Genomic DNA, 17653 nt, shown 5'->3' with positions numbered 1-17653 from the left:
TCCCTGGTAAAAGAGATGTATAGTGAGTGTGTGTGTGTGTGTGTGTGTGTGTGTGTGTGTGTGTGTGTGTGTGTGTGTGTGTGTGTGTGTGTGTGTGTGTGTGTGTGTGTGTGTGTGTGTGTGCGCGCGCGCGCATCCATGCATCTATTCTACAGTCTCCTTGAGTCTTTCTTCTAGCTGGTTGCTGATTTGTCTCAGCTGGTTCTCAGCTCCTAGAATGTATTTGGTCTCCAGCAGCAGAGCTGGTAAACTGGATGCTCCATACTAGACAAGAGGATGGAAAAGAGAGAAACCAAATGATGTCTATGAGTGGTGTTGTAATACTTCTCAACATTTGCTTGAGGACAAAATGGAACAATTAACTAGGAGATTACATTTGGTAAAATTACTGTTTTGACTATTTTGGAGATTCTATGCTTAATAAATGACCCAGATGCAGTGAGTGAGTGTGTGATGTGTCAGTCCAATGAAAAGGATACCTGTCTGCACTATAGTTGATTGTTTTTTGGTTGCAAATTAATAGCAGACCTACAAACTTGCCTAGCGATGCAACGTGTTGTCAGCTTCACATTTTTTTCTTTCAACATAAATTATTTTCAGGCAGAATTTGTTTTTTACATTTACAGAATACTTTTCTTTCTTCTTTTTACTGTCAGGTAAACTACTGTATAGAACATTTGGGAGTACTTGGTCAAGGACTAGGTTAAATCAGTTTTTTAAACTATTTACAATGGCTTTGTCCAGCATTACAGGTCACAACCAGTAAGACCAGTGGGTGGTGCTCTGGCAAAGTGCTGACTACTAGTCACTATCTTGCACACAAGGGGCATTTTCGTAAAGCTGTCAAGTGCCCATGACTGAGGTGAGGTCAATGTGACAATATTTCGGCTTCCAGATCTTGGTGTATATGCATGTACCTCCTCTTTCTCTTGAGGGTGCGTGCTTCGGTGATCCAGGTATTGTTTGGTGAGCTCCGACATGCCACTGAGTAAGGTGTGGCCTCTTCTGATATCTGCCAACCGTAGCTCCAGCTTGGCTTCCTCCTTTCGCATCGACTCCATCTCATGCTCTGCCCTATATGACCAAACACACAAATGTGTCCATCCTCTAGCCGCAAGCAACTTAGATGCTATAAATGCTATCTGCATCTAAGTTGCAAAACCCTCCATTGACAGCCCAATCATGAAACATAAAAGTCCTATCTGATTGAATTAAACCACGAAAAACTTGTTTGGGTCATCATCTTTGTCTCTGTCAGGTCATGGTTTCATAAAACACATAGAAAGATTTTTCTATGTGTACCGAGTTTGGAAGCACTTGTTTTCAATGCAGACTCCCGTATTATGTGCCATTTCGAAATAGGTAGAGTACACAGGACGTTGAGTGATTTATTACAATCGCTTCCAAATTCGAACACAGAAAAATAATCACTGCATGGAATTTATTGACAGAAAGTGGCTCATAACACGGATTGTCTACGGTGGATTTTTATGAAACAAAAATTTGACAGAGACAAACAAAGAGGATAACCCAAGCTTTCCGTACAGGTGCAATATTGATGAATTGAATCATTCAATCATTTAATAAAATCAGATCGGACTTTTCAATTTCGTGAATGGGCTGTCAAGGGAGGGTATTGCAACTTACAGTAGATGCAGATAGCATTTGACCATCCATCCTCTATCTAAAAAGCCTTGTGACTCCCACGTTTGCGGCACATTTTTATATAATCCTATATTTTGTTGAATTCTTACATTTTAAATGCCAGGATTTATCTAGGATAAATTCAACTGAATAAAAAAGTATCATTAATCCACAGTTAGTGAAATCTTCTGGTTATCTGGCTGTAGAGGCGACTGGGTGGGAATGGCAACTAGTGTGCTTGTCGATCGAACAGCTTCTTACTTGATCAGCTCATCCTTGCAATCCAACAGTCGCTGTCTCTTCTTACGGATCAAAAGATCCACCTGACAAATAGAAAGATAGATGGAGGGAGAGAGAGGAGGGTGATTACAATTACAACTACCCCATGCCAGGGTCAGTAGTGTCACTGGTTGCTGTATACTCCTTGTTGAGTTTCCAGTCCTTTCATTTAGAATTGATTTAATATCCCTCTCACTTGTACAGAAAGCTCTGCATGCATGGTGTACCCGGTACCCGCCTATATCTGAGAATTGGTATTATGTCATGTCCCACTCAGTGAGTTGAGGCCCTCAACAGTGGGCCTTCTAAACATGCCTGAGGACATTAAGGAAAAAAGTGTTTCCTGAATGTATGATGCTCCTCAGCTATGGTACAGCCTGCCAAAAGAGGCAGACACTGTGTATATTTTAACCACTTTCAACCTGTAGTCCCTTTTTTGGGGGATTATACAGACTCCTACATGTCATTATAGGTGAACATTTTCTGAATCTTTCAAAAAAAAAATATATATATGCATTGAGAGCTTGTAGATCTATTTCACATGACACCATTGTACAACAAAGTATAATAAAGAGCTTAAAAAGTGGTTAAAAAGCTTAGCAAAACTTAACTTTCAGTTAATAATGAATGCCCATTTCATTGTTTTATACAATTTATTATCTGTTGTTTACCACAAATTAAATACTTTCACGCATGAAAGGCATTGTATAAAAGATAAATATTAGTATCCCAAAAGACACAGACAAATCAAGTTTCCACCAAGACTTTTAATAGTCAGGGGAGCAGTTGCCACAACAACAGTTACCTTGGCGGTTTCCCTCATTAGGACCCTGAGCTCCTTGGCAATAGTGATCTGCAGAGATGAGGCCATTGGGACCATGGAATTAAAAATGATGGAACAGAGAGAGACAATAAAATCAAACTAACCCAACAAAGCATTGAAGTAATATAATCCAAACGCTTCATACATGTTCATCAACCAACACAGTTCAATGAACAGTCCTCGTGAAGTTCCTTACCTTCTTGGCGAGTTCCTCCTTTACACTGGAGGAGAAAGAATCAATGGCTTTCCTGACTGCTTTAGACTCCACCGACTCTCTACATGCGTGCACACACACAGCATGCAATTATGAAACAGCACGCACACACGCACGCACGCACGCACGCACGCACGCACGCACACACACACACACACACACACACACACACACACACACACACACACACACACACACACACACACACACACACACACACACACACACACACACACACACACACACACACACACACACACACACACACACACACACACACACACACACACACACACACACACACACACACAAATATTCTGACAACTGTTTGCACTTGGTGGTATTTATTGACTACTGATGGTGGTAATGATTGTTAGGTCACAGAGATCCAGTAGCTTAGGCTGGAGTTAATTACCGGTACTGGTGACAGAAAGCAAGGAAGGCATCCAGCACCACCTCCAATTCAGTTGCTTTGCCATGGCTTCGCCCTCTCTCTGTCTGCTGATCCACATTGTGAGATTCTGAGTCTGTAGATACACTGGCTGGAGGAGAGGTAAACCCTAATTTATACTCCGTAGTAGTATGACAGTGTCACTTTTCAATAAGAACAGATCCACAAATTAACAACCCGTCTCATGTTCTTTTAGGCGAGTATAAAGCAAGCGTAACTTTACTTGCACATCCTTGACTAGACATAATGTACCGCTGGGCTGTATACCAGAACTTTACAGAAAACTGAAATATCTTAACTCATTGAGTGCCAGAATTGACAGAATTATTCTATTATATGTTGTCCCAGTGCCTGAGATTTTTTCAAGGTAAAAAAAAGTGCTTAGGAAGCGAGATACAGCCTTTTTCAGTTATAAGTTAAATAAGGAGTGGATGGAGCTGCAAATCTTCAGATAATGATATCTTGGGTTCTGAACATGTTTTTTTCAAAAACACGTCATTGGCACGTTATGCCACTCAATGAGTTAAATAGTAGAGTGTGAAGAAGGGGGTATCATGCACCCCCCAGAAATATACTTCCAATCAGTGTTTCTAGATTGGAAAACATTTGTACAAAATGATGATGAGCTATGTTAAAAAGTTGTCAAAATGTCCCATATACACCATATGCAAATGAGTGCCGCCATTATTGAAACATGTATTTTCACTATAAATCAGCCAATATTGCACTTATATTGCACAAATAATCTGTCTAGAACTATGTTTTGAGAGTCAAGGATCACAATGAAACTATTCTTGTGATCACATGTACCTGTGGCATGCTAGTGTGCAAATGAGTGATGCCTTTACAATATAATCAATTTTGTATCAATTATTATTATGACTACCTTTTTAGCCATCTGCAAAATAATAGCCAATTTTTTTTTTCACCAATGTGTTCATAAAGGTGTCTTCTAACACCTCTCAATTACTTCCAACCGAACTCCTCTGGGAAACTTTGAGGGAGCCAATCAAAGTTGAGAATGACTTCAAACCTATGTATGCGAGAGCTGGCGAGAACTTCTGGGAACTCAGATTACTTCAAACCCCACTTTTTCAGCGGGCAAGGGCTCAACTGGGTGGGCAGCTGCCTGTGTTGCCCAGCACTGACGCTTCTGCTCTAGGAAACTTTGTGGGAGCCAATCAAAGTTGAGAAGACCTGGTGTGAACTTGAACTGGAAGAATGTTGATTGACCAATCTGAGCTTGTGGAACGTCTAACTAGGGGTTTATGGGGGTGCTGAATCCATTCCAACCATTCGTTTTTAGTAACAATTACTCCCTGGCCAGATAATTGGCCATGCCTGCTCAGGGGGCCTATCCATCAAATTGTGGTGGCCATAATTTTCACTTGTTATTTTTTGTTGAGTGATATATTTAGATTCTTAGGGTTCCTAGAAAGGCAAATGGTAATGGCTATTTGGTCTTTGAAAGAGTCCATGTCCATGTTTGTAATAAACATCAGAACAACAGAAACAACAGAAATTAATCTATTACCGTGCAGCCATCCCCTTACCAAGTGCATACTGATTATCCGTTTCTTGTTCCCCACACCAATAATGAAGTAGTGTCCTTGCATAGCTGATGGTATGGAATAGATTCAGCACCCCCACAAACCCCTAGCTAGACGTCCCACAAGCTCATATTGGCCAATTCATATTTTCCTAGTTTTTCACACCAGGTCTTCTCAGCGTTGATTGTCTCCCATGAAGTTTCCCAGAACAGAAGCGTCAGAGCTGGGCAATGTGGGCAGCTGCCCGCCCAGTTGAGCCCTGCCTTGCCTGCTGCTGAAAGACAGGACCAAAAAAGTTGGGTTTGAAGTCATTTTCAACTTTGATTGGCTTTGGGTAGGCAGTGGGAGAGTCGTTCTCACATAACCTCCCAGTACATGTGCATAGGTAGATGCGTATGTGAGTGAGTGTGAGAGAGAGAGAGACGGACGGACGGACGTGTTGATGCGAAGATTACAGTGTGTATGTGCTTCCAGTTCCTTCTAGACAAATGTAGCCTAGATTTTAAGTCCAAGGTAGAGGTCAGGTAGAGGTGATATATGAATGATCGCCAGTTTCTACAGAAATGTTGAGGTCCATGTTGAGGTCCATGACACAGATGAAAAATTTGGTAATAATAATGAATAATATACCGTATATTGTTTGATTTATCGCTATTATGCTGGATATATGGATATACAATATTATATTGATTTCAGATCATATCTTCCAGTTCCATATCTTATGTAATGAAGCTCCAGGTTAAATAATTGCTAACCTTTTGGACTGTAGACACCTTTTCCTATACAAAAATGTAATGTATGATAAACAGTTCGAACAAATTTTGCCATTTACTTGTCTTAGTCATAGTTCTCCTCTGTTTCCGTGGATTTCGTCCATCACTACTTGACTTCCTGTTCCCAGACCCATCAGATGAAGACTTCCTGTTTCTGGACTTTTTGGAAGAGGATTTCAAGATGGAGAGAAAAATGTTAGAAAAAAGGAAAGAGAATGCCAGTCATTGCTTCACATCTTTGTTGAATTGGAGGCAGTTTTGAATTGCTCTACTATCCAATATAGATTAAAGTTTCTGTTTAATTTCATGGTATCTTTTTGAATTTGATAAATATTTACTAATAACAATATAACGTAAGAAAAAAAGGTTGCCATTGGCTGTTTGTTGACACTGGTCCCTACCGGGCCTGCATTCTCATCATCATTGGACACAACAGCTGCTCGCTGCCTCTGCTTAGGAGGACTAGATTGCCCGGACTCCTGGCCCTCTGCACCAGATATCCTCTAATGGGACACAACATGACAACAAATATGGAAAGCAGAGCAAAAACACAAATGAAATTTCATATTTAGGTGTTCACTGTGAAGCAGGGTTCTCACTTTTGTTGCCTATAATAACCACATGAAATGTCTGACATAATAGGCAAACATTCGGCGAACATAGCAGATCTACAAGCTCACAACGCATCATGTTTTGAACTTGTAAATCGGCTAATTTCAGGAAAGACATTTGATGCAGAGGGAAAGAAGGAAGTGGCCAAGACTATACCCCTGGTGGACCCCGGTAAACTGAAGTATACAGGGTTTAAGTGATAACTTTACGGTATTCTTTGCGCCAGTATTCTAAAAAGCCAGAGATCAGTAACATTGAGGATTTTGACGATACAAGTTTAACCCATTTAGACCTGATGCTGATTCTAAAAACACCTTCTAAATCCTGACCTAAGTTTTCTGAAAAACTTCAAATATTTATTCATAAATTGCAAAAAAAATATGTTGCTATATACTGTACATAGCAACAACTACCCCAAAAGGGGTTCCCGGATTGAAAGGTATAGTTACGTATAGGGGTTCTAGGTCTAAATGGGTTCAAAGGTGAATGGAAGGTCTTCCAGTCCCTTCTGAGTACCAATTTCATTAGGGTAATTTCCATGAAACAATCCAGAAAGCAAAAGCCTTCATCTTTCCAAAACCACAAAATATTGAAAACAAATGGAAACAGTTTTACATCTATGACATATGACTCCAATTTGGACAAAGATTCAGCCCAATCAGAACCCCTTTGACTTCCATTATAAAATAAAAGTAAACTAGAAAATGTGCTCCTCGGAGCACAGGTACGCCAGTACTGTTCTGATTAATCCTGTCTTACCTCACTTCAAAAGATATAAATTATCTTTTGAAGTGACACACATATTTATAGGTCTCTATTTCATCATGCGTCTCGCTAGCCAATCAAAGCACACCCTTTCAACATATTGTCACGTGAAGCTTGACCAATGTTAGCTTGGTTGACACCCGGAAGGACGAGAACGAAAACATAGCCTCCTGGCGGAGACAAACATTTCCCAAAAGAATTGTGAAGGTACTTCTGTGGCCTACTGGCAGTATGCACAATAAATTTGACAAACAAAAAGGCTTCACTATTATGCACTAACACAGTAACAATTGTTTGCCGTATGATGTTAGAAAAGGATATTAACATTAACAATTTTGTCATCTTATTGATGCGTTGGCATTTCTGCCACCCACCACATGCTTTCTCTTCATCGTCCTCTTCTTTCCATCATTCTTCCCTTCCTCCGTCACGTATCTGGCCAATACAGACAGAAATATATATTGTTAAAATATATATTTTTGGCAGTTAGGGGATTTTGATGGATTTTAAGTAAAAGTCTTGTCCTTCATAATTTGTACACAGCAAAATCCAGTTAATTCAAGTGTGAGATTGGACACATTAAGGGTTTTAAATTTAGGGTGTAAATACTATCGCATATCTGGAACGAAATTGAAATCCAAACTAAGAGATACAAAGTTTTTGTCCCTTTGGTCTTCAGTGATGAGAAATATAGTTTGGAAGCAAGTCAGATTTGCTTGGCAGGGAATGTTTGTAAAGATAATGGGGCTCGTGAACAGCACACAAACACCTGATGCTTAGTATCCTTCCTCCTCTATCTCCCAGGATGACAGTGTATTTCATGAAGGTAGTGCATTCATCTGGCTTTGACTCAACATGCTCTAAAGTCATTCATAATTCATATTCATCTCCAAGCAACTCATCTTACTTTGATACCTGCTGAATAAAAAATAAAAAAATGTCCTGTTTCTTTACTGCTATCTATCCATCCATCTGATGCACGTCAGCCCCGACCTTTGACCTCACCCATCTCCGACTTTCTTTCCAGTGCTCTTCTTCTCCTTGTCCCCTCCTCCCTCCTCAGCTCCATCCACCCCTCCGTCCGCAGGCGAGTTAATGTCTCCTTCGAGGGCAGTGCTGTGGAGAGGGTTACCTAGGCAAACCAACCAATGCAGGAGTTCTTTGGTCAAGATAACAGTGGCTTTAATATCCTGCTAAACACTCAGACCATGTGATGGCGCTGGGCAATAAACCGAAAATATATCGTGACCGACATTTAGAAACAATAACCGACTTAATCTTGCCCATATAGGTTAATCGATTAATCGAGAAGCAGTTTTTTTTTATTATCAACAAATCGTCCCAAAACAAATTTCTAATAGATTTTTTATAATCGACTAAATCAGGGGTCTTCAACAGGGGGTCCGGGACCCCTAGGGGGTCCTCAGAGTTACTACAGGGGGTCCGCCAAATCTTTGTGTGATGTGATTATTTTTTCACCTTAACCACTTGAACCCTAGCATCCCTTTTCTGAGGAGAGCTTTAGCCAAAAATAGCAGATCTACAAGCTCACAATGCCTCGGCTCGCGCTAGGCGTTGTGAGCTTGTAGATCTGCTATTTTTGGCAAAGAGGTATAGGTGTAGAGGGGAAAAAGAGCAGTACCAAGTAAACAAAAAAAGTTTAATCTGAAACTAAATTTAATACAATATAGAGGGGGTCCCTGCTTCATCTCTCTCTCAGCTAGGGGGTCCTTGGCCTGAAAAGGTTGAAGACCCCTGGACTAAATCGATTAGTCTGATTAACCACTTAATCCTGTATTATACTTCATTGTGCAAGACAGCATCAGATATATCAAGTGAGGAAGATGCACATTGACAGAGAGAAACTATCTTTACATGGAGCGTTAGCATTTGACACAGCTTCAGATTCTGTGTGTACTAGGGAATGTGTGAGTGAATGTGGGCTGGGGACAAGAAAGTTTAAGAAAGTGACATACAATCAATGTGTAGTCCTGTGCATGTCTCACCATAATTCTCCTGTGCTATTCCTCCATCTATGGAGGATAAGTTGGGATATTCCAGAGCCTCCTGGAGAAGGTACAGTATGCAACACAAAGTCAAATCAGTCAGTTTATGCCCAGTGCCCACCACCGGGAAGACTGGGGTTCGATTCCTCGGCTAGGGGCGCTCCAACAAATTGGCTGTGTTTATGACAATTTCAGATTGTGTGTGTGTCCTCTCTTCTTTGAACACACACACACACACACACACACACACACACACACACACACACACACACACACACACACACACACACACACACACACACAGCCTTCTCCTCCTAATAACTAGAATCAATGAGCACTGTTTTACAATTTGCACCATCATTCAAGGAAGGTGCATCAGCTACATTGGTGACAATTTCACCTGGTTAGTGTGTTGTGGACCTTCATGCCTCATCTTTCCTCTGGCTTTTGTGGCTCTGCAGGGATGAGTAGCAGACACTTAATTTCCCCTATTATTATTTCATTCTGGCTCACATAGATCAATAGTTATTTCATGCAGTACAACACTAACACTAACGTTACACTTACTTCACCATGATGGATGACGACGTTCACAGTGGGTATTAAGTTAACTGTGTTTTGGGGGGAAAAAATAAATGTTTTTCTCAAATGATACTAGCCAGTGAAGCTGGATGTTGTGTTGTTAGGGAAGCGACAAAGTCGAAATGTTTCAATGCACTGTTGCCAGATTTTGTGAGAGAAATAAGCAGACAGGTCTATGAAAACAAGCCCAAAAGAAGCGACTGCTAAATTAGCACTTTAAACCTACACTGGCTATTTGAAAATAGCTTGTAGATCTGCTATTTTCGAAAAGATAAAGTGAAATAATATTTGGAATTGGGGGAAAACATTCTTATGGGGGGGGGGGGGTCTGTGGACTCGGACATACATTAATTTGACATGCACATTGTTGAGGACTGTTAAATCAATAAAAAACATAAATAATCAAATACCCTTAAAAACAAGCCCAAAAAGCCGCAACCCATAACCACCAATATTTACGAGCAACTTTACAGGAAAAACAAGCCCAAAGTCGCTTATAATAAGCGGACATGGCAACACTGGTTCCATGACTGTCTCCCGCAAAATATTTCAGACGTTAAGGACGATACTATCACGTACCCGGGGGTGAGACGCATTTAATTAAACGCTTATATACATTTTTCTGCTTCCATTGCAATCACTATCATGTAGACACAACTGAATCAAACTTTAATAATGATAACATTGGCTAAAAATAAAATGTAAGGCCCACAAATTATAAAAAGGATCCCCGTCCCATGGCCGTCCCACCTCTCTCTCACATGACACATTCCGTGTATGTTTATACGGGAAGAGAGAGTGTTCACTTGAGGCGATTGGTTTTGCATCAAAAAAGGCCACATGAGCACTTAAAGTTTAAACCATCGACTATTTGAAAATTGAGAGTGTGTAGATCGGCTATGAAGCTAGGGCTGACACTGTGGTTAAACTGATTATGATGTTAGCCTATATTAACTAATTCAGCTGGGGACCCCCTGGAACCAATCCGTGTGTATGCGGATTATTCCCCTCCCTCAAGGACCCCTGGGTGTCGTCCCTCCCCAGATGGACTCCACTTTGAGAATCACTGTGATCAGTTGAATCTTTTTCAAAATAAGTGATTCAGACACAAATTTCAACAACATGATAATAAACTAGTCGCACTGGTCGGGTTCCTTGCATCCAGCAGAGCAGCACTTGGATTTGCATAATAACAATACCCCAAAGTCCTTGTGTGTGTATTTCCTAATAGGCTCTATGCACAGCAGCCATATTGGAAAGAAATTGGGCCTCTCCTTACTTCCTTCACAGGTGTTACCAATGATACTAATGAAGGCTCTGTTCTATTCTGGTCAGGGTGCTGATATTGTGCATGTTGGCTCACTAGAAACACTCCATTTTGGTTCCCAAATGGCCCTTTATGGTGGGTGTGTAACTCTGAGAGTGTACAAAAGGAACCAAATGGACCCTTATGGGTCCATTTGGTTCCATTTGTACACTCTCAGAGTTATGGGGGTCCTTGAAAATAAGACAACCACTATATGCCACACTAAATGGAACAGAGCCTTAATTAGTATCATTGGTAACACCTGTGAAGGAAGTAAGGAAGGGGCCCAATTCATACCCAATATGGCTGCTGTGCATAGAGGCTATTCCTTTTTGCAAACGCAGCGGAAGGAGGCGCCTCCGCGCAAGTGGAGCTTGCTATGAAACCCTGCTCGGGTTCTGTGTGTGTGTGTGTCTGTTTGCACTGCCTGTGTGCAGCCGCGCCCCCATGTCACTCACGCTCTCATTGGCTGCTGACAGATCTCAGAGTGCACTGAAATCCGCCTGCCCCTGGGTGACTAATTACACTCCTCTGAGAGAAAAATAAGTATCAAGCATCTACACGAGTTCATCTATTGGGATATCTAAGAATTCCATGTCATTTGTGCATATTTCAGGCCGGATGGCAAGTTGAAAACGCCTTATTTTCAGGACAGTTTTAGATTTCTTCTAACAATTTAAAAAAGACAAAAAAAAATTTGGGCTAGTGGTATGGAGCCTTCTTGTGGCAGCCCTGTTCTCACTAATTTAACTGTACCACCCACTTCTCTAAAATTGCTCATTCCTTTCTATTCTTCTTATTGTTATTTTCGAGCTGCGTTCGCTTCCCGCGTTAGCGCGTCTTACTTGTGTTTCAATGTTTGCTTCCTACATTCTTAAAGATGTGCTACTGCTAAGTGCTAACGTGCGTGCGTGCGTGCGGTGCGGTAAGAACTGTTGGATCTATCGGGTCCAAACACGACACACCGGCACTAACACACGTGTGTTCATTATATCAATGATGAGTAGGTGACATGTATTTCCTCCGAGGTGGAAAGACTGGTGACGCGAGGTTAGGTGACATGGGTGCAGTACGTTAGTCCGACAGCGCAGTAAACCCGAACCAAACCCGCACCCTAACCCTAACCGCACGCGGATGCCACATAGTCGGAGAAAAGGTCTGTCGGATTAACGCATGCCTCCCAGGTGACATGACCCACCACCACCAATGCGCCATATGCTCCCTTGTTGCTTGGCGGTGCAATACACCACCATATAAGTAACAATATTTCAAATAAATCAAAAACACCCAAATTGGCTCTATACAGTGACCTTGTGTACAACTTTTGGTTCCATAAACAAGTAATTCCTTAGGGAACATGTTCCCAGTTTATCTGTGATAGGGCGACAACTGATAATTGTATTAGTGACAAATAAGTAGGCTACATATTCAGGTCATACAGAGATACAGGTCATCAGGACATTCAACACATCATTTGACATTTAATCAAAGCATTAACCAAGGCAAGTTTTACTGATTGAAAACTTAAGGATCAAATAACTCTATCAATAGACTTGTTAGACTGCAACTGAGTGAAGGTGGTGGAATTATTCAATAGTGCAGCCAGCATGTCTTTATGGGGATTTGCTGGAGATTGGGGATACCAGTTGTCTATTTTCCTCAGATTTCAGCCTGGTGGTGACGAAGCACCATGCCGCAGGTGGTGACAAGATAATATAGCAGCCAGGTGTCATGGGGTTTTCTTTTCCTGGGGGAACAAGCTCTCAGGTTCTGTTCCTGCAGGTTTTGCTCTATTCTTAGTGAAACAGACCTGAGTTGCAACTGTAGGCTTCTTGGACCGTTTTTTTCCCCATCTACAGCAGTTTTCAACAGGTGGTCAGTGGACCACTGGTGGTTTGTGAATGTATTGCATGTGGTCCCCGACCATGCATTTAGTAATGTAGGAAAGTGAAGATTTCTTTATTTATTTTCGTCCACGGAACAGTACACTAAATGACCTGGTGACCTATGATGATGCGTCAATGTTGTCAGTCAGGTATCTTATTTATGTTTATTTACATTTAAAAATGTTTTCCCATGGACCACCTGCAGGCCCAATTATGCCATGGACCACTAGTCCGTGGACTATAGACCAATTATTTGTTTACCAACATTGAGACTGGATGCACAGGTGATTGTTTCACGCAATCAATTCTCAACCTGTTGTTTTGGGGTGCGCTGAAACGCACCCCAACCCCCTCTTGTGTGTTGGCTGGTGAGGCGCGTCCTAGCGAGACCTGATAGAATGGGTTTCATTGCGCGCATATGGTTGCACGCATACTGGTTCTTATCAGTGTGACGTCATCTGTTAAGGGGTCTATAAGTTGAAAAACTAGCCAAACTACAAGTTCACAATGCGTTGCAACGCAATGAATTCTCACCGGTGGAATGTATGGAAGATTATATGTTATTCCTACTATAGAGAAAAACAATTGCAAAACTATCAATAACAAATAGAAAAAACATTCAAGATGGTTACAGTGCTTTACAAACAAGTCAAAATATAATGCTTCTAATTGGTGAAATCAAATTGTGTTTATTTTGTAAATTGCCAAGCGTCAACTGCACATTTTTAAATGGAAATGTGCCCCTTTTTAACACTCTTTTGTATGCATATGAAAACAGTTTGTGCTGAATATGTATAATCAGATACAGTCTACTCCTGCAGACAAATGGACAAATGCCCTTTATCTTTGCACCCTGTTGAAACGGCCCTGATAGTTGAAAATCTACACTCATGGCTTAAAGTACATTTGACAGTGGAATATTTTTTAACATGAAAATGTATAGAGTTCATCAAAGTTAACTACATAAACAATGTCATCATTGTTATATGCTGGAGAAAAAATAAATCTGAATGCACAGTAAGTGTACCAGCAGCTACACATATATTATGTGTATCATACCAATACCAATATCATATCATTATGATGTGTTTTTAACTAACCTTTCTGTATGCCTGTGTGAGCTATGGGATATCTGAATTCCCCTTCGGGATTAATAAAGTATCTATCTATTAAAATGGAACAGGACAAATTTGCAGTCCGTTCATTGTTCATGTGCTGGATATATAAATAAGCCACAAAGTGAATCTCCTGCCTGTGTGTGTTTTGGGATTTTCTCCCTGACAGGCTGATGTGTGCCTTGTCAGGGGCCCTGAAGGGAGCGGATGAGCCAGTGTTGCTGCTGAGATGCACCTTGATGCGCTACGCCAGTCTGTCAGCATGCCTCATTCTCCGCTCTGTCAGCACTCCTGTGTCCAAGCTTTTCCCCACTATGGACCATGTGGTGGAGGCTGGTGAGTGGACTAGAGAAGGAATAAAACATTGAAATGCATCTGATATCATATGTGCACAGTATCAGAATCAGAAATGGGTTTATTTGTCACATCACAGGTTTACAGGTGTAAAGAAGTGGGTGAAGTGATTTATTTCTTCATACGTGCGCCATCAGTTTGTAGTATTCTGTGAGAAGAGAGAGGATAGAGGTAGAGTGAAAGCAGAACGGAAAGAGATAGAAACAGGTTAAATAAAACAAGAAGATATGTACATTTATACATTACAGATAACGTATGTGATAAATTGTATATACAATACATGGCGTTTAGAACACTGTATCATATGTAGGTGTGTGTACATGTTCCTTTAGAGACATTAGCAATTTAGCATCATATACTGGTGTGTGCAAAACTTGCAAACCTGTATTGACCTTTAAAAGTTCCAGAATGTGGATCTGTTGTTGATATAATTTACTCTTTTTACTCTAATTTTGAAATGTTTTTTGGTTGTATCAGACTGATTTAACCAATATGAAAACATGCTTTTAATTTAACAACAGTAAAGTTATGAAAACAATGTGCAGGTTTATATAAAAACGTGGCTATTCTGTATCATATCTACTGTACTTTTGTGCTATTACTACTAGATATAGTGAAGTTCACTATTGTCCAAGGAATGATGATCATCTGTCGTCCAAACATGGTTGAATGATATCAATACCTTTTAACCACAGTGATAGGCTTGACACAATGGTGCCAGGAGAACAACCTGGCTCTCAACGTTGACAAAACCAAAGAGCTAATCATCGACTACAGGAGGCCTCCCAGAGATCACTCTCCCATCCAGATCGGGGGCACTGCCGTGGAGAGAGTTCAAATTCCTGGGGTGCAACCATCACTGAGGACCCCACCTGGGATGTGCAGGTGAAGAAGTTACAACAACGCCTCTACTTTCTCAGACAACCAGACAACTGAGGAAAGCTGGCATGGGTTCCAAAGACCTATAGAGGCACCACTGAGAGTGTCCTGACTGGCTGCTTCGCTGCCAGAGGCCTTAGTTGTCCTAGGTTCGATTCCAGGCGAGGCCAGCAATGTGTCGATGACTCGATGTGTGTCCCTAAGCAAGACTCTTAACCCCTAATTGCTGCCCGAGCGCCGTAGAATGGTGCTCACTGCTCCTAGTTGTTCTAGGATGGGTAATGCAGAGGACACATTTCACATATGTGCCAATATACAGTGACAAAAAAAGTACCCCAAGGAGTGGGGACTAAACTATACCGACCTCGACCGCAAGGCTATGCAAAGGGTTGTGCGGACAGCCGAATGCATCAGTGGATGTGAACTCCCCACCATCCAATCCCTATACGACAAACGCTGTGTCAGCAAAGCTTGCGGAATCATCAAGGATCCAAGCCATCCCAACCACAGACTGTTTCAGATGAAGCCGCATGGAAAATGGCTACCGAGTCTCAGGGCCACTGGCAACAGAGTGCTAAAAAGCTTCTTTCCACGTTACAATCAGGCAGGCACATGAACGATCTGACAAGAATAAAAAATAAATCAGGACAAAAGGAAACGCTAACGCTATTATTATTATTATTATTATTAACTATGCTGCTGCATTGTCTGAAGGAAGCCGTACTTGTACACAACATTAAAGCACAACCTTGAACCTTGGACCACATGAACCGCATCCCTATTCTATTTTGGCAAAAATTATATCAGAATAGTTATACAGTATATGTGTTTTGTCCACTTTACACCTTGATCACCGAAATACACTGTAAATGGGCTGATCTAAAGTCTAGTTTATTTTCAGACCTTTCATGAATAAAAAAAGCTGAACAAAATTATTGCAAACATACTGTAAGTGGTATTCAGCATTATGTAATCATTTTACTTTGATCTACATTGCTACACTTCACGAATATATTGGCACATATATATTTGTCCAACATACAGTGGCACACACACAGTAACACCCACTCATTTTCATATCAATCAGATTTGAAAAAAATAAAAAATAAATCACATAATCATTGAAGTCAATTAAATCTCAAATATACTATGCATAATATGAATCAAGAATGGCTATTCACAATATATCTATTCCAGTACCAACATTGGCCAGTAGAGAGCATAAAAAGCAAACCAGAGGGACAATGAAAGCCAACAAAAAAGTAATATGCTAGGTCAGTTCAGCACAGCAGCACAATGACACCCAACTGTGAATTGTGACTCAACATCAAATAGATGAGCGAAGTGCTTGAGCGATACAAACTGCACTATAGTAACAGTAAACTCATCCATGTAATCCATGTATCCATTTATCTTGGACCTTTGGTTCCAATTTGATCAACTACACCTGTTTCATGTAACACTATGTTTATTTGCATCTGTGACATTGTGATGTGATTCAAATGTTTGTTATTGTTTCTCATTATGTATGTATTTTATGTTTATGTTGTTATCAGGGCGTCCTTGAAAAAGAGAGCTTGCTCTCAATGGGCTTCCCTGAATAAATAAAGGAAAAAGAAAGAAAAGAAAAAGATCATTGTTAATGGACCCGTCAATTTCGACCCGTGGATATCAATTTAGGTCTATTTTTACACCTTCAGAGTTAAAATAACACAGGATTTTACTGTGCAGTAACACATACAAGACATTATGTTATAGTCTACTCTAGACAGACACGTTTTCTTGTGTGCAACCATACATTAATTAATCACTTTGTGTGATCCCTATTTTGGGCATGTTACATTTTTAATAATTTTTGCCCTTTTGAAATAGGGCTAAGTGGTCACTTTTTTGCCTTCCCCTAGTTTTACAGTTTACACACCAACAATCAATATAGTTGATTTGTGCAGTCTCTATCCACAGCCCTGGACCGGTCCTGGGTCTTTTCCACATGAGACACCCTGGCTATGTTGTCAGACAGGTGAGGTAGGCCTAAATGCTCTGGCTCAAAGTTTCCGACCTGCTGGGGCACATTTACTGCTGGACAGTCCATCACAGGGGATAGAGACTATAGTGTGTAGTGCATGAGTGGATTTTGAACAGCTTTTGTAATGACAATGTGATTCATAAGAAAACTGGGTTTATCTAATAAATGTAGTCAAAACAAGACCATAATAGTACATTTAAAACATTACAAACCTATCAAGTTGAATATTCGTAAAATAAATAATTAGATTAGCTTTGTCTCGTTGGCTTTTAGCAAGCCCTTATGCGGTCACCACATCAAATAGAGAAGGTGTTCACCTGTAGCTACTTGTAAAGAATAAGTCTTCGTCTCTTGCGGGGCCACTATACTGACAGAGGTCGAGCTATGC

At 40.8% G+C, this 17653-nt stretch overlaps 1 protein-coding gene and 1 pseudogene across 3 annotated transcripts in view; one reads left to right on the top strand and one right to left on the bottom strand.

Annotated features, from left to right (window-relative positions):
* Positions 1 to 26: 26 nt before the first annotated feature.
* On the bottom strand, positions 27 to 9821 carry cenpu (centromere protein U). 2 transcript variants are annotated; one of them, XM_084083264.1, is made up of 13 exons: positions 9685 to 9821; positions 9518 to 9572; positions 9118 to 9178; positions 8117 to 8243; positions 7486 to 7546; positions 6136 to 6237; positions 5794 to 5893; positions 3376 to 3502; positions 2943 to 3021; positions 2729 to 2776; positions 1906 to 1967; positions 918 to 1074; positions 27 to 264 (listed from the first exon to the last, which is right to left on the bottom strand). In XM_084083264.1, exons 1-13 carry the CDS (start codon positions 9690 to 9692, stop codon positions 145 to 147), a joined length of 1107 nt encoding a protein of 368 aa, XP_083939390.1. In that variant the 5' UTR covers positions 9693 to 9821; the 3' UTR covers positions 27 to 144. The 2 variants fall into 2 exon arrangements, with proteins under 2 accessions (XP_083939390.1, XP_083939389.1); XM_084083263.1 differs by having other exon boundaries at positions 5794 to 5912; positions 6137 to 6237.
* Positions 9822 to 12178: 2357 nt separating this feature from the next.
* LOC311054931 (26S proteasome regulatory subunit 7-like) overlaps positions 12179 to 17653 on the top strand; it is a 27245-nt pseudogene continuing 21770 nt past the window's right edge. Inside the window, exons 1-3 of the transcript in view lie at positions 12179 to 12189; positions 14176 to 14342; positions 15056 to 15245. The product of the transcript in view is annotated as a 26S proteasome regulatory subunit 7-like (transcript). The remainder of the gene's footprint in view (positions 12190 to 14175; positions 14343 to 15055; positions 15246 to 17653) is intronic.

This window comes from Gymnoscopelus microlampas (genome assembly GCF_963454915.1).
Source record: "Gymnoscopelus microlampas genome assembly, chromosome: 2".
In the NCBI taxonomy this organism is placed as follows: Eukaryota; Metazoa; Chordata; class Actinopteri; order Myctophiformes; family Myctophidae; genus Gymnoscopelus; species Gymnoscopelus microlampas.
Note: the sequence above shows the minus strand (reverse complement) of the source record. Positions and strands in the feature narration are given on the sequence as shown.